General features: G+C 37.1%; 1 protein-coding gene across 1 annotated transcript; it reads left to right on the forward strand.

Moving 5' to 3' along the window:
- Positions 1 to 658: 658 nt before the first annotated feature.
- Positions 659 to 18,358, forward strand: LOC149532473 (uncharacterized). Its single transcript, XM_089805367.1, has 3 exons — positions 659 to 845; positions 955 to 1,218; positions 17,697 to 18,358. The coding sequence occupies exons 1-3, from the start codon at positions 809 to 811 to the stop codon at positions 17,915 to 17,917; spliced, it is 522 nt and encodes a 173-aa protein (XP_089661493.1). The 5' UTR covers positions 659 to 808; the 3' UTR covers positions 17,918 to 18,358.
- The last annotated feature ends 348 nt before the right edge of the window (positions 18,359 to 18,706 follow it).

Here is an 18,706-nt window from a genome sequence, read left to right on the forward strand (position 1 = left end):
ATTTCAGGCAGATTCAATCATCATAGCTTACTAAAAGGAAAAGGGAAAAGAGTATGTATGTTACTTTTAATTCTACACCATCAGAAAAATATATTTCCTGAATGATTCCACGTGGGTGCTTAGGTGAAAGGTCATCTGCAAAACTAACTTTATGATATGAAATGAATTTCTAAGACAATTGGAGTGAGGAAGCATCTGAGCGACCGCTGGTGTTAGTATGACAGCTAGTGTAATTCTTTATTCTTACACCGTTACGCTCGCTGGGCTCCTATAGTGGGGTCTGCTGCCATTGTAATGTTACGCCTCTCGATGTAACCAGAAGTTTAAAATTACATTTTTCCAAAAAAAAATTCACAACATTCTAAATCCAAAAATATTTTAAAAATTTAGATTTTGCTAAGGATTTGTTTCGTAAAAACCGAGCCTATAAAATGAAATCATTTAAACCAATGAAATTATAAATAAATGAATTTATTTTAAAAAATAATTAAAAAGTTATAATTAATAACTTTTAAGTAATATTAGTTTAGTGTATAGTAAATGATAATACATTATTTTGATTGGTAGAATCGTAGTTATTAATTGATTCTAGTCAATAATACTATTTTCCTTACGGCAAGTGCTAATAAGGATGGAGTGGGGGGCTAAGGGGAACATTAGTTCACTAGTAATAACAAATCCCCGCTAAAAACTATGAGCGGGCTAATAGAGTGGGTTCAGTGAGCCATTGTGTAGAGTTTTTCTTGAAGAGGAAGGACAACAATTCTTGCAGAAAAAAGTGAGAACCATCTTATTGGGTAGATTTACGATGGCTGCTCCGCATCAGAAGAACACTCTATATGTTGGTGAGCATTTTTCCAATCCTACTTCTTTTTTTTGCCCTTTAAGATTCGGGGTTCTGTTAGATTTGGTTTGTTCCAGTGGCTTGAGGTGTCGATGTAATTGAAATGGCAGGTGGGCTAGAGGAGAATGTGAACGAGGCGATTCTTCATGCAGCGTTTATACCATTTGGGGACATTAAGGACGTGACCACTCCTCTGGATCAAGCCACTCAGAAGCACCGCTCCTTCGGCTTTGTGACATTCCTCGACAAGGACGATGCCGCCGCCGCCATGGACAACATGAACAATGCCGAGCTTTATGGCAGAGTTTTGACTGTTAACTATGCACAACCCATTAGGATCAAGGGAGGTGAACAAGGCTGGGCTGCTCAACCTAGTAAGTCATTTTTAACTTCTGTTTTTTTCTACGCAATTTTTAGGGGTTTTCTGTAGGGCGACCTTTTTTTCCCCTCCTTGTAAATTGGATAGCCGGTAACATGTTCTCATTGAGAACAATGAGAATTGGTCTCTTCGGCTCACTGTCAAAGATCTGAGGGTAGCTATTTTGCAAAATCGTTTAGTACTTGTGTAGAATCGAACTTTGGCGCTCTTGTCGTAAGTCAGAATTCTCTGTAGGTGAGGTTACACGTTTCATAATATATGTGTACTGTGTGGGGGGTGCTTGGAACGTGTTTTGTTAATATGTTCATTGTGATTGTTAGGAAAGCTACTAGCGGAAATGCCTTCCAAAATGTCAATTTATCAAGGAAATTATATAAAGATCAAATCTATTGAGATGCATAGGAAAAATAAGAACAGAGAAAATAAAGGCACACACAAGATAAAATACATGAGATAGAGATTTACGAGGGAAACCCTTTCGGGGAAAACCCACCAGCCAAGAACCAGAGTGTCACCCTTTGTATTATAGTAACCAATACATTACATACAAATAATAGACTCAGGCTTAGATTGCCTTTACGATCAACCCTACTTCTACCATTATGACACTGTTCTTTAGGCTCACAGCCTCAGCCCTCGTAGCCACCTACAGCAATACAATCATCATTGTTAATTGCAGACTTAGCACATTCTATCAACAAATCTCACATACATTTATACACTATGCAATTCGTTATGGAATCTAGTGCATTAACTGTCAAGAACAGAGCGGTTACAGTCCCAACGGTTACTCATCCATCTGACGGTCACTCTTCTAGTTGGCAATTCCTTCGGTATCGAGTCACTCCCTTTGGCCTCTAAAACTCCATTCGGTATCAAATCCTCAGGCACTCCCTTACCTCCAGTCTTTGCCGTACACAACATGACTTCACCGTACTATCTGACACCACCGTATTGTTTGACACCATCACCAACGTATTGTCTGGCACCATGACACCACCGTACTATCTGGCACCATCATAGCACTGTACAACACCATTTTGGCATTCATGGCACAAATGTTTGCCACTGTACAGCTCAATGGTTCATTCATTGTATATATATATATATATATATATGTATGTATGTTACCGTACGGTGACATACCTCCACCGTACAGTGAGGCTACACTGTATGGTGCACTTCAATACCATAAAGATATCCCACTTGATGAAGTAGCACCCACCATTCCAACAAACACATCTCTAATCACAAGAGATAACACCATCATCCTCTAAGTTTCCATGAGCACCTACAACTGATTAATCCATGCCAACTCCAAATACAACATTACAACATCACAAAGTATCTGACAAATGATCAATGTACTCAGAACAAAGAAACTAAACCAAGATCAATGTCAAAATTCCAACCATGGCCTCAAGAACATAAACATGACGACATGATCTAAACAATCTCAACTAGAGATTACATGCGCCATTTATTAAATGAAAACATAAACCACACCCTTATCAAAGACTCCGTTGAGCCCTCCAGATGTTAATATCTTGAGTCACCTGAAGTTTAACATCTCCAAATAGTACTTCAGCAAATGTGAAAAGATCCTTTAGCAACATCATAATCTTATGCTGTCAAGATCTACAATACTAATGAAGATCAATTACTTTTTTTCATTTGCCAACAACTCCCACTATAACTGTGGTGTCAAGTTACACATGGCATCTACATCACTGCCAACAACTCCCACTGTACAGTGGTGCTTAGTCACACATGGCATCATGACAAACATCTTCCACTCGAAGATTGAATCACTCTAACCAGTCATCATCAAATGACCGATTAGCCAAAGCAACACTGCTTGCATATTCATCATCACTTTGAGAAGACTCAAAATCTGAAGACCTCTCCATTTTCTTCTTCTTCTTCTTCCCTTTGCAATCCTTTCAAATATGACTAGTTTGCCCGCAATTCCAACACTTAACTTTGGACATTTTCTCAGAAGATTCAGGCTTCATGTCCTTGCTTTTGTCCTTCGCTCTATCTTGAGCGATGAGAGCCACCTCAGAAGATTTTCGCCGCATCTCCTTTGACAGAATTGCAGCAACCACTTCATCCATTTTTAATTGGGTGGTAGTACTTCCAATGTCCACAAGATGATCCTATGAATTAGGCAACGAGCACAACAGTAGCATGCAACACTCTTCTTCACTTACAGACGCACCAACAGATGTCTGTTGTGCAATCACCATATTGAATGCATTTAAATGATCTGCCACAGTCGTTCCTTCATCCATCTTCAAGGAGTACAACTTCTTTCTCAGGAAGAGCTTGTTTACCAAGGATTTTCCCTGATAAATATCTCCCAACTTCTTCCACAAAGAATTTGTAGTTTTCTCCTCATGAACATTCAAGAGAACAGAATCTGCAAGACATAGCCTTATCAGTCCTTTGGCCTTTTGATCTGTTAAAACCCAATCTTCTTGCTTCATGCCTGAAGGCTTGTTACTAGACACAACAATCTATAGATCTCGGTCTACCAACATATCCTCCACTTTAAGTTTCCGTAACTCAAAGTTTGTGCCATCAAATTTTTCAATCTCTATTCTCCCTAATGTACTCGCCATCTCGATTTCTAGATGAACACTTTATAAACTCCCACTGGAACCAAATTGACACCAAACGACCAACCCTACCCAATACAACCAACTCTACCAACAAGATAATGGTAATGGATAATGGCTTTGATACCACTTGTTAGGAAAGCTACTAGCCGAAACACCTTCCAAAATGTCAATTTATCGAGGAAATTATATAAAGATCAAATCTACTGAGATGCATAGGGAAAATAAGAACAAAGAAAATAAAGGCACACACAAGATAAAATACACGAGACAGAGATTTATGTGGGAAACCCTTTCGGGAAAAATCCACTAGCCAAGAACCAAAGTGTCACCCGTTATATTACAGTAACGAATACATTACATACAAATAATAGACTCAGGTTTAGATTGCCTTTACAATCAACCCTACTTCTACCATTATGACACTGTTCTTCAGGCTCATAGCCTCAGCCCTCACAGCTACCTACAACAATACAATCATCATTGTCAACTGTAGACTTCGCACATTTTATCAACGATTTATACACTATGCAATTCATTATGGAATTTGGTGCATTAATTGTCAAGAACAAAATGGTTACAGTCCCAATGCTTACTCATCCACTTGACAATCACTCTTCCAGTTGGTAGTCCCTTCGGTATCGAGTCACTCCCTTCGGCCTCCGAAACTCCATTCGATATCAAATCCTCAGGCACTCCCTTACCTACAGTCTTTGCTGTACACAACATGACTTCACCGTACTATCCGACACCACTGTATTGTTCGGCACAGTCACCATCGTACTATCTGGCACCATGACCGTACCACTGTACAACACCATTTTGGCATTCATGGCACAAATGTCTGTCACTGTACAGCTCAATGGTTCATTCACCGTACTTTAAAACCATACAGTGACATATATATATATATATATATATATATATATATATATATATATATATATATATATATATATATATATATATATATATATATATATATATATATATATATATATATGTCACTGTATGGTGACATTCCTCCACCTTATGGTGAGGCTGCACCATATGGTGCACTTCATCACCATAACAGTGATGGCACTGGCTATTGATATAAATTACAAATGAAAGTTGTAAATGCAAAGCATCCAATTACGTGATAGTGATAAATTATAGGTGGAAATGAAAATAATCAAACGAGATGCAAATTACTACACACAAGATTTACATGGAGAAACTCTTGTGATGAAAAACTCCACTTTCAAAAAGATCTTAAATTTGCATTAATCCTTCAATAGAGTAAATATCAATCAAAGTTACTTCATTCAACCTGTGAAGCAAATTTTTTTTTCCTCCTATTGGAAGTAACAATATAGAGCCGAGAGTGGTGTAGGAGCACCTAGGCTAACTCCTAGTCCTAACTCTACCTTTTGGATGTTTTGGCTAATACTAACCTTAGCCTAGTCAATTGGTTGTGTGTGGACCTTAGAAGGTCATGTGCATTTGCTCCTAGGTGGATTTGACTAGGCTCAATCCATTCTAGTTGTTTTGGTTTACCTTGTGTTTAGGTTGTTAGGAAGCAAAACTAGGGTTATGGGACTTATACCCTAAAAGCCTGAGGAAGGTATAGTTTTGTACTTATTTTGTCCTCTATGATGTTTTTACAGCCTTTTTCATAGGTTGGAGGTCATACGTTGTCATTTGGCAAAAAGTTGAGAAAGATGTCAAAAGGATGTCAATTGTTGCAAAAGTTGTCAAATAGGTCAAAATGGTCAATATTATGTAAATGGATGCTCTAAGGGCTAAATCATGCCTAGACATCATAAATGAATCATAGTGGACCAATTTGGAAGTTCCCAAATGATGGAAGTCAAAGTTGCTAAGAAATGCAAAAGTTGTTAGCAACTTTAAGGAGTTGCTTGACAACTTTTTGACAAAAAAGTTGCATAGTGCAAGAAAGAGGTTGATAGTTAAGATTATTGTCTGAAACCTCTCAAATAACCTATAAGACCATGAGAGAAAACCATTCCAAGGGTTGGAAGTTGTAAGAAGTGAGTTTTGAAAATTGAAAAGCACGAGTTGTTCTAGTTTTGACAGTTTTGAGGTTTTTCGTTGCAAGAGTTTTTTAATGGATTGAAAAACTTCTGTTCTTGTTTGATCCTTGTATTTTATGTCCATATAGTGCTTTTTGATTTAGAGTGCAAGTTGTTAGGAAGTAGTTTGGTTGTAGTTTGAAAATCATTTGTAATTAGTCTGTTTGCTGTTCTGTTTTGACAGTTTTTGTGTAAAATGACGACTCCATGAATCCTCACCGTGGAATCATCATGGCTTTGAGGGACATGGAGGTGGAGTCTTTGTACGGTGTATATACAAAAGGAGAGGCTTGGACAAAGTGGTTTGCCATATTTCAAGTGATGCCCTAGGCAAGCTTTCATTGCATGGCTAGGCGATCACAGTGCTAGCAAGTGGGATTTGGTGGATTGAATGTATTAGATACTTCAATCCAAGAGTTGCAGGATGAGGAGGGATGTGTGAGGAAGCCGTGTGCCAAAGGAGAAGGTTCCAAGACTAGTCTTGTTATGAATTTCACCAGACCCTAGTGAATGCTGATTGGAAATGCTTGAAACCCTTGGTTTTAGGCATAAAAATAGCAAAGGGTGTATGGATAGGCTGAGGACTTGAGACCAACAAAATCTTGAAGCTTTCCCAAAAGGGTATCCGCAATGGAGGTTAGTTTGTCACCTTGTTAAGAGAAATTTGGAGTTGTAGCCCAAAAACCAACTTTGGAGGCCTAATTCTACTAGGTCTAATTAGGACAATTTTGTCAAGTTTGAGGGAATCGATAAGAAGACCGATGGATTTTGAGTCCAAGAGGTTAGGGGAGGACTAAACACCATCAAGCTGCATTCCTCATTCCATGTTGAAGGGAGAATGTCCATTTCGGTACAGTTGTGATCGTGAGGAACAGGTGGGAATGTCCTTAGGATGATTGCAAGTTGTAAAATCAATGGTGTAGCTAGATGTTGAAGTGTGGAGGGTAGCATAGATATCCTTTAGAGGTTAGGGTGACAAAGGGGAGCCCTAATAGGCTAGAAGAGAGCCTAGGTGAGTCCTTAGAGAAGGAAAGGACTAGTAAGCAATCTAGCTTACATCAGAGAGTAATATAAAAAATCATAAATGGTTTTCAATACCATGGACTAAACCATGAGCCAAGTGGTCTACATGCAAAAGATATCTCATAACATGTAAGAGTTTTACAAGCATCTTGTTAAAAGCATCAAGAAATTTTGCATGAGTTTAGTCACCCAACTTCAATCAAGGACAAACGTGACCCTCTAGAAGTTAAATAACAGTTCTCTATGTCCAAATAGTGTTTTTATGTGGAGTCTAATCAGACTCGGTGGTTAATTTTTGCTCACTTTATTCAGCGTGGTTCCTCCCCAAATTTTACTTAGGGGGTTTGGGAGCAACGCCCCTTGCAAGGTTGTGGGGCAGAGCCACAAGCGTGCTCCATGTCGCAGTACAAGGTGGGGTTGAAGGGCAATGCCCCTGCAGGAGTTTCCGAGGGCAGCCCCCTGAAAGCTCAACAAGCTTTATTATTGTAAAAGGCGTCGAATGTTATTTTTCTATTGGTCGATGTATTCTAGCCCTAATTTTGTAAGTGGCGAGCAACTTGTATAAAGTGGATTAGGTTAAGGGATTTCATAATGTATGATGAAATTGTAGCTTCTTACAGAGGTATCGAGTTGTAAGGGATTATAGATTGTAATCAGGCTGTAATCACTGAATAATAAGAATATTGGACTCGCTGTCGGTGGACATAGCCTAGGGATGAGTGAACCATGTTAAATCTTTGTGTCTTGTGTTCACTTCTATGTGGTTTATTATTTTTTGATATTGGTTATATATGCATGTAATTGTTATTTATGTCTCTTTAATCCTAACAAACAAGACATCCACCTCATAATACATAACAGTTCTCTATGTCGAAAACAGAACATCCTCCTCATAACACATTTCAATATGTTTTTAGTCCACCTTGTATACTGACATAGATGTTTTTTACACCACTATAAAGAGCTAGATTCTCCTCCACTTTATGCCTAGTGTTTGAAGGTGCTATCATTGGCCTAATTAAGTTTACCCGCTCAATGCCAACTTTTAAAGAATATTGTAAGTCTAGTGAAAAAATATTTAATTATAAAAATGTTCTCCTTATGCGGGACATTGGAGTTCTTTTCTAGAAATCTTGAGTGATAAGAATAATAAATGACTAATACATAATTGAAATAAAAATATAGTCATTGGATTGCAAGGTTAATATCACCATACTTACAATATTGGCCAGATGTATTCTCAGGTTTTATAAACACATGGGTATGGTGCTGCCAAAACATTTGTTTTACCATAAACTTACCACATGTTTTTGAACTTATGGACTCTCTTGTAGTGTAGTGGGGTGTGTTTAGAGCAGCGTTACAAGACTCGGTGAGTCCCGTTGGCGAGCCAAGCAAAACAAGGCAAAATGCTTCAAGTTTTGGACTCGGCCGAGTCTGGGATGACTTGCCGAGTCCCGTCAGCCTAACTCGATTGGCGGGCAATGTCTAGAAAAGACAAAAATAATTGTTAAATGATTTTTTTTGTTTTTTTGGTATATCAAGTATGATTAAGACCTAAAAAGGTCATTCTATTACTTGCAAACATAGAGAATAAAGAAATAAGAGTTGAGGGAAGAGTATTGGGGTTTTGGAATCCGATAGTGGCGATGGCAGTGGAGAAGCCTAGAGCACGAGGAGACCTAGTCCAAGACCCTGAGGCCGAGAGTGATGGATCCAACTTTGATGATGAGGATCATGAGGATGAGTATGAGGATGAGGATGAGGATGATCATGATGAGCATGTCACTGAGGTTCAACCTTAGACACAGGGAGAGGATGGCTCTAGAGTCTTCCATGACCTATCTTAGGCATACTAGTAGGAAGACATAGGCTACTATGAGCCTTTCTTTTGATATGTGTTTTGAACTTTTGAGTCCATGGATCGCATATTCCATGGATATTGTAGACATTTGACAGTTACACTATAGTTTAGATTTCTATTATGTTATTCAGTTTAAGTAATTTTTTTCGAAAATTTGCATTTATACTTAGGTGATCTATGAAAAGTTGTATATGTGTGCAAAGTAGCTTCTATTTATCTCAATTGTTGTGTATTTGATGTTAATTGGCTAAATGATGCATGAAAAAAATTTTAAAATCCTTAAAAATCTTTGAATTTCATGAGTTTTTTAATTTGCTGAGTCCTTGCTGACTCCGGCTACTGAGGCCAAATCTGAGCCCAATTTGGGCCTGACTGAGTCCGAGCTGAGTTCGAGGCTGGTAACACTGGTTTAGAGTTTAGACTTTTAACTTGTATAACACACTTACCACATGTCCCATTACCATCGCACTACAACTGCACTTTTACAATTCTACTGGGTCATTTGTGCCCAAGTTCTATGTTTTTCCCTAAATTTGCATCTCAGGATTAATTATTGAGCACCTTTACAGAGTCAATCATGTTTTGGAGTGGTTTAATCATGGAAATCCACATTTCTGAAGTTAAAACACAAGTTTGCTTCCATATGAGACTCTTAATTCTGTGCTGTAACCATTGTACTTGAATAAGGCTTGGTCTACAAATTAGGTTGCAATTTATACTTAGATCAAGCATGAATGTACAAACTTGGCTTATGCTTGAAGACTTAAATGATTTTGAAGGTAGGTCAGAACCATGTTCCATGGAAGGATAGGAAAGGTAGAATTTCTTAAAGGTGATACTTATAAGGATTTATTTAAGGAGAAAAGGGAATGCACATAAGTATCCCAAATTTCTAGCAACAATATCTTACTAGAAAAGGAAATGGGAAATAGGTTCAGACCCAAATGCATCTCAAACAGTTTGCCACTTAATCTATGTAACTTTTAATCAAAGAATTTTTTTGTAAACAATTAGCAGTTGAGTTCAATCTAATTCTTGTTAAACATTTATCGATGTGTGCAATACACTATATTTAACACCTTTGCAGCTTCACGTTGGCCTACATTTGGTCACCCCAAAGCATGCTACTAAAGTTTGGAATGCTTGTTGCTATGTATGTGTGGTTTTTTGTTTTTTAAAGGCCACTAAGACCATGCAATTCTAATATTAGCAAATGACTTGTAATAGATAAAGTCATATAAGTTCTATGCTTTCATTCATCAATTCACTGCTACAATGATTACACTAACAAGGTTTTTATAGGTGCCTTGCCCCAGTGCAAGTAACACAAGTTTGCAAGTGCATGTTTCAGTGATTCTGAGTTTAAACAATGATGTGCATGTGCAGTAGTTAACTAGACTGTAGTTGTGCACACACTTGGATAATTGATAGATGATTACACTATGCTGTAGTCATCTACTTACATTGGTGTTGTAAATAAATGTCTTCTAGTGCCAAAATTCTCCTGGTACAGATTTGTGTTGCATTCTTTGAATGCTGCTATGAAAATCAAAACACAAAATCCACATCTCAACTTGAAGTTATGGAGGTAATTTTTGGCGCATTGTCAAGATCTGTCTTCAAAATATTTTTCTGTGTAGCATTTGTGGCAACAGATTGAGGAATAAATTCATTGATGCTTTCTAGGAGATCCTTCATTGAAGCCTTATCGTTGGTCAACTTGATACATCAAGTTTTGCAAGATTTGAAGCTAGGCACACAAGTTTTGTAATGTTTCCAGCATATGATGTAGAATTATGCTCACAAGACCAGCAAGCTTGCTCAAGGTTGAAAAGGGGGCATGCTTTGAGCCCGTAGAAGCTTGCTGGTCTTTTATCAATGTGTTGATGTAGATCACCTCAGTTGGGCTGAAATCCTCTCATTCAAACTCTTTTTGGAGTTTGTCTAGAGAAGCTATCTTCAAATGTCCTCTCTCAAGCGTTAGTGTGAGATGAAGACCTGTAGACTGTTATTAATTCTCTTGGCTAATTAGGCTTATGAAAAGGTATTAAGTAATCATTTTTGTAAAGCTTAATATTTTGTGTTAAAATTACTGAGCTGGGCCAAAAAGAAAATTAAAATAAAGTCAATTTATGGAGAAAAATGTAACTTCTTGAACTTTCCAAAGGTGAGGATAAAAGGGATTTGTAAAGGAAAGTTTTATGTCTTCTGACAAATTTTTTTCTATTGTGAAACTAAACATTGGACATTTTGCTGAAAGGAGAAACACTAGGATGAAAACCCCAAGGGAATACTGGTTTTAGAATAAGGGTTTCTTCCTAGCTAGTCCAAGAGATCACTCAAAGTTCACTAGAGAGCAGAGAAGATTTGGGAATGTGTAAATAGAGGTTTCAATTTTCTTATATTAGTGGCAGCTACAGGTATGAATTTGAAATTAAATGTATTTAATATTTATTTGTTCAGCTTGGCAAAGTGTAAAAGTAATAAGAGAACCACTTTGTAAGAAGTACAGCCATTTATGAGGCTGGGGAGCATATTTATTATTTTTTATTCATGACCTAGCAAAGAGGGTTATTGACGGGTTTAAAAGGGTTGACGTTGATTCTTGCTCTCTGTGAATGCATCTGCAATTTCAAAGGCACCTGCACAAGAATGTGGAAATGACCCAATGATTTAGCCAAACAGCCAGTATTGACAATAGTTTGAAGGATAAATTATTATCTCCTTGTGCTGTGGCATCACATTCATTCTGGGTATTGCTATACGACATCGCTACCTATATATATCGTGTTTGACGATACGTCTATTTTAGCTGTTTAACAAATGTAAGGCAATTTATGATTGTTAAAACTGTGGTTAGACTATTGCTAACAGTTTGTTAAAATGTTCATTTGTTTTAAAATCATTTTGACACTTTTTGTTAATATTTCCTTTTCTTGAAAGAAGTTTTCCCGCTGTTCCTCAACATTAAACCCATAAATGGTTCTGTATTCTATCAAGTATCAACTGTAAGAACACCCCCTTACATATTTCTTTTTGAAATTTGTCCCAATGAGACCACAACAAGAGCTCAGGCAATTAACTTCTGAATATGAGAGTCTTCTATTACAAGCTTAGGTTTGGAATGAATGAACTTATGCTGTTAGGAATTTCCCATGATTATTGCATTTATATAAACCTCTGCTGTTACAAAATTTGAAGCTAAATACATCTAAAGAAACACTACGATGCAGCAACTGAATGATCCACTAAAATACATTTGAATAACTTGAAAATGGGTGCATTACAAACCAGTTACAGACCACCTGCAGGAGTTTATTAGCATGGACAGCCATCCGCAAATTCCAAACTGTTTTTTTGTCACCATGAACAGGCCTCCCAGCCACTCTCAACAGTGAGAAACTCCTCACAGCTTAGACCCTCAAACATTCCTTGAATAGCATTGGACACCAAACCAAGGGACTGAAAATTAAATCAGTCATAATACCCTGCTGTAGGTGGCTAAAAAACAGGGTGGCTGGCTTAGAAAAATCAGATTTCCACAGACCATGATCATTCTTCAATGCACATTGCGAAAACCTGCGGGCAGCCCCTGATGGTTAGACGCCATTCTATGAAGTGCAAGATAACCTATACTTCCAGTGCATCTCCCAAATAGCCTCACACGATGCCATAATTAGCCTTACGGCCTATGTTGATGTGTTCGGCTCCTTCAGTAAATCAAACAGTGCAAAGAACTTAGGAAAATCTCTTGCAAAGGAGTCTCTATCAGTTAGCCTTTGCAATATTACCCCAAATCATCGTTTCTTGCCTAGCAGTCGCAAATGAAGGGGCATGGCCTCCTTCTGGAAGGGTAGAACCAGCCCAAATTAACCAGCAAACTCACTTCAAAAAAGCATATCATAAATTGCTAAACAACACTCAAAGAAACTCCAAACCTGCTATAAATTAATGATAAAAAACTTCATTTTTTTGAAACCGCGAATTTCCAAACTCCATGAAAATAGTGTTATTCTTGTGTGAAATCACTCAACCAGCTAGGATGAATCTTTCACCATTGAAACAAGTGATTATTGATGAGGTTCTTCTTCCTCGTTCAACTTCTGGAAGAATTTCGTTCATTCACACCAATAATATTTTGGTATGTGTGCACTAAATGATGCAAATGAATACAAAATCCCTCTTATAACAAAAGATCAATTTGAGTCAAAATGGTATTCATTTCCATTCAATTGTCTTTACAATTATAAAATAACTTGTGTCCAAGTCCCTTTTTCCCCAGGCATACTTGGTGGGATGTAACATCACTTTATTAAAATTAAAACACTGAAGTAAATAACATAATGTTACTTTATAATCTGTGGAATATTTAAAACAAGCCCCATGATCATATTGCAGAAAGGAAAACTGATTCTCTTCATACTGGATAGGAATGTATTCAAGTTTTGAAGACTTCCACTGATGGCTTTTGAGGTATCGTAGAGTAGATGTTTTTTCTTTTTACTGGAGGGCTGATTGAACCATTTTGATGGTGATTGTGTTGGAAATATAAGGAGTAACTGAGAGGGGAGGGGTGAATCAATTACTACTAAAATAAATTCCGGATCCCTTAGATGTTAGTACAAAAATAAACTCTGAAAACTGAATATTGTTGATGCTTGGTAAACACACATAAAATGCTGTAACTCGGTAAGTACTGATTATACTCGGTAAATTCTTAACATGCAAACTTTAGATGTTATCTGTGATTACTATTACTTTAACTTAGTTGCAAACACATAAAGAAAATAGCATGAACACATTTGACATCAGGATTTAACGTGGAAAACCAATTTGGGAAAAATCACCAATTGCAACTAGTTATTGTTTTCACTCTTCTGAAATGAGCCCTGTTAGGAGCCAACTTTGTTAATGGTTACAAAATATACTGTTAGGTGTGATCTTGTTAAATGATTTAATCACCCTATTAGGAGTGGCCCTGTTAAAGGTCTTTAAACAATTCAATAGAACTGCCACCTTGTTAGGGGATTTACAAATAGCTGTTAAGCCAACTTTGTTAGGAGATTTAGATCACTGCTACAATGGTTAGAGAGCAACAATGAGATGACCTGATTTGAATGCAACTGAATTGCTGATTACAGAGCTCTGTTCTAGCTTGTACATGATCCTTCCTGATTGAATATAGCTTTTCTGCTCCACAAAGATATTCTGCTTTATCCTTCAAATTCACTTCCTCTCTTCATTATTAAATCTTTAATACATTCATTACATCTTCACTTGCTTGCACGCTTTGATTCCACAACTTGACCTTATACATATATCTTTCATATTGTCAAGACGGCTCATATACAACTTAGAATAATTAATATTCATCACCTCAACCAGCTAGAACCAATAGATAAATCAATTAAGTTTAATATGCCAAAACAAGAAAATCCTTCGTTAGCCGACCCAACTCGGTAGACACTAACTCAGAAGCAATTTCTTGTGTTAACCAACGGAAGCTCGGTTAACATTGCAAACTTGCGAAGATCCTTTGGCAACCGAGTGAGCTCGGTTAGCACTGGTTCCATCCAACTTTCCTTTATTAACCGAGTGAGCTTGGTTAACACTAATCTTCTGCAGACATTCCTTTGACGCTCGAGTGAATTCGGTAGACATTGCCTTCTGAACTAGGCAATCACAGGAATGCTCAGTAGACACAGAGAACTGTCTTCACTGCCCGAGTGAGCTCGGCATATACTGACTGATAATGATATGACATTTGTGTAACATCAAAGACAATACACAATTAATCAATTGTATCCAACAGATTGATCTACCCACATTATAAGATACTATAAATTGTAGTTCTACAATTAAATTTCAAACCCTTTGACATACTGAAAACAATTCTTAATCAAATTTCTGACTATAATCACAATAAATTTCAGTATTTTGCAATGTTTACGTTGTTACTATAAAAGACTCAAAAAGTGAGGAACTTTGCATATACCAAAAAACTCCTGAATTTATGTATTGTTCTAGTCTAGTATAAATAGATGGAGGTTCATTTGGCGAAGTTCTTGACCATGGACAAGAGACGGGAACCTGTTAGTTCATCTTCATCTGTATTGGTAACAGTCTTGAAACCACAGCTGTTCAAAGTGGAGAGTGAGGATTATATGGCCATGTAGCATACCTCCTTTATAGCTGGGATATAGGATCAAGCCAATCTTTCTATTTTGTCATTACTTAGAAATAAAATAAGGTCTTAAGCCCAGCCAAGGTTGGTATTCAGGCAATTGTGGAAACTTTTTTTTGGTAAAATGTTTCCATTTGCTTGCCATCAAATTTGATCTAACACATATTTGTGGTCACTGTTTGAGCTAGTTTGATTATGTTGGGGATGGACCAGGGGATTTTTAAGGTCACTCATTTTGATTTTGTGCAAGAGACTAAAAATTCAAAAATCTTACTTGACTATCTTCAACTTGGGGATTTTTAGTCCCGCCTATATATATAGGCGGAACTATTGTTTTCAGTTGAAATATTGTGCATTAGTTCATCTAGAAAATCGTGCAATATGAAATAATTTGTATGACTTCTAATCTTTAACAATGATTTTATTTTTCATTCAATTATTTGAAGACTATTACTATTTTCTGATTGGTTACTCATATTTTTGCTGGGGTTTTATTTAATTTTCCCATTCAAAAATTGAGAATTTTTTGAATCACATATTTCTTCGTCCGCTCGTCTCCCAAAATTCACCCGTGGGATGCCAAACTTCTCGGCGACGCCGGAAGCCCACCCAAGGAGAACGTCGGTGATCAAACACGCCGGTGGTGGCAGGGTGGTTGTTTCCTTGACGACAAAGCAGTGGAGAAATCGTTCGGAATGGGGTTGGAGCCCCTCGTTGGCGGCCAACAATGGCGGCAGCTGGTGCCACTAAATGTTGTTGTTGTTCACTTGTCCAAGTGTTAAATGATCCTCTGAGACTTCAACTTCTACTAGGTGGATCTCTAAACCGGCCTTTTGGGCTTCCTCGACTTTTTTCCTCAGCGAAGGGATGTGGTGAAAGGTGGTTACGAAGCTTATGGTTAGCCCCTTTGCCGCCAAGTTTTTGGCTAATTGCATGAATGGAATGAGGTGGCCATGCCCCAATGAGGACAACAGCATTACATGGGGTTGGGGCTTTCCGTTCTCTGTCCCGTTGCCGTTTATTTCATCACGGGCTGTCGGCGCCATGATTATGGACACAACAAGAAACACTTTCGGATTAGTTCTATCGGACTAGAACGAATGATTCATCGTCTCATTTAGCAGAGATCCAGGCGGAGATAAAGAAACATTGCTGCTGCTGTCTTCCACAACTCCATTCTCATCCACCCTTGTTTACCACCTTCCAAATTTCCTTAGGGTTGCTCTACTTCTATACTGTACCACTTTGTTCTCCGCCATTCAACAATCAGATTGATACCACAACTTCAATATAATTCAGGCAGAAAAAACAAAACTAGATACGCAGGCTCGTTCATCGGCAACAACACCATCTCATTATTGTTGGCCAACACCATGGAATTGAGCCCGCTTTCGGCAATCCCAACATCCTCTGCTGTAAATTCCGCAAAGTGATGGAATCCCCTAAACTTTGCAACATACAAAATAGCATCTTCCAACACTTCCACATTGCCCATGACATGATCCAATCTTAGCAGAACTACAGCTCTGTAAAGCTTAACCTCTGATATGCAGGCTTTTCCTCGGCTCCTTTTGTCGATCAAAAAACCCTAGGCTCCAATACTCCAACAGCGCCACCATCGACACTTCTCTTGAAGGCTTGCGCAACGTCTTCCATGAGAACTTCCACAGCCCTAACGGCCAGGCCGGACTTTTTGAAGAATTGTCGGGATTCTTCCACATCGAAGGCCGGATGAGGCGGTTTCGAATTTGTTTGATCTATGTTTGAAGAGCAGGGCCCCGTGAACACAAATTGCAGATCATTGGACTTTATGGCGAAGTTGCTTATGGATTTTGTTAGAAACATCCACAACTTTCATGAATTTAACTCATGAATTTCTTTGTTTTTCTGAATGAAAAAAAAACAAATAACCCCTAGCAAAATAGCCACTGGCCAATTATAAAACAAGAATTATTGATTGAGAATTATTTTAAAAACAAGAACAACTCTGCATTTTAAAAAGGAACCCACAAAATCTGCCAAAGAAAAGTGGAGGAGATCAATGTCACCACAGAAAATAAATCTAATAATGAATACAATAATCTATTATATTTATATACATAAAAAAATATCTAATATTTTTTTTTATGTTGTATATTTTTTTATGCCTTGATTATAAAATCAATACACTTGACAAAGTTAGATGCAAGATTTACTAAGCAATTATATGGCACTTGTTATAGATTTGTCAACATATTATTTTATTAGTTTAATTACCTAAATTTATTCTCTTTAGAAATGGTACATTTTAGTTTTTAAATTTTTTTTTTTGAATTTTAAAGATTGCTTAATATTTCTTAGATTTATTATATTATAAATTTAAAGAAATCTAAAATCAAATCAAGTTATTTAAAATTTAATTCTATAATACATAATTAAACTTAACAAACAATTATATTTATTTTATTAAATTGCTCATTTTTCTTTAAAAACATCATTTCTCTTCGTTTAATTATAATCTTATATAAATTTACTCATTTATTATAAACCATATTCATCATCATATATTTATGTCATTTATTATAACTATTAATCTTACCATTACTATTTCACCTTAAAATCTTTGCACTCTATCCTTTTGCATAAGGCGGGACTAAAGCTCTTCAGAGCTCTTGTTTATCTTGGGGTGGTCAAGCTCACCATGCAATATATTTTTTTTTTTTGCAGTTTGGGCTGATGCAGACACATGGTTTGAGAGACAACAGCAGGAAGAGGAGATGCAACGGCTACAGGTTGAACAACAGGCCATTGCTCGTAAAGCTGAGGAAGAAGAGAGGAAAAAGTTAACCCAAGAACGTGAAGGAGAAGTTGAAGAACCAGAAGAAAATAATGATCCAATGGCAAAGGCAGAATCTGAGGCTCTTGCAAATCCTGATGCCTCAAAATAGAGCAGCAATTGACTTTGAACTTAAAAAAGTTATTTACTTGTGCAAAGGCCATGTTGATCAGGTACTATGAGCTGCAAATTTTTTTTGCAATTACTACATGCAGGGAGAAGTTTAAGAGCTTAATAATGAGCGGGGTCTTTTCTTTGTAGCCACTCCAGTCAGCTTATGTTGAGAGCATGCCAAAGAATTGTTATATCTGTACAGTGGTACTAGCTGCTAGCTTCTTGAGATTTGAAATGTTTTCTTCCATATTTTCCACTTCCTAAGTGTTGTTTTGTTGTGTACAAATATTATTTTACAGTTATATTTAAACTAAGGATCTGGGCCTTTTCAAAACCCATTTTTATCTGTATCAAAAACATAAAGCATTGTCATGAGCCTGATTGAATGAAAATATCTTTCAATTTTTGCTGCCTTCAGAACCTGGAGGATTCTTTTTAAGGGCTCTGTGATGAAATGCAAGTTGGAACTATTGATCTGTTATTATCCCTTGTATGTCACATCAAAGGATTCCTAGGGTTGAGATGCAATCAGCTGCATATTTTATTTAATAATGTAGCTTTTGAAGGCTATATGTATATATTGACTTTCAAATCATAGGAAGAATCACTTTGATACAAATTGTAGGAAATCTAGGATTCATAATTTTCACAATTCTTCCTTCCTGGAACTAGCAGTTGCATGGTTTTGTACATGCAATGATAAGCTGATAGGACAATCATGAAAATAATAAATATCAAATCATATCTTTTGTATTTATTGCAATTTTTAAACTCATCATAATATTCG

Source organism: Cupressus sempervirens, chromosome 10 (genome assembly GCF_028749045.1).
Source record: "Cupressus sempervirens isolate cs-2001-9-10 chromosome 10, ASM2874904v1, whole genome shotgun sequence".
NCBI classification, from domain to species: Eukaryota; Viridiplantae; Streptophyta; class Pinopsida; order Cupressales; family Cupressaceae; genus Cupressus; species Cupressus sempervirens.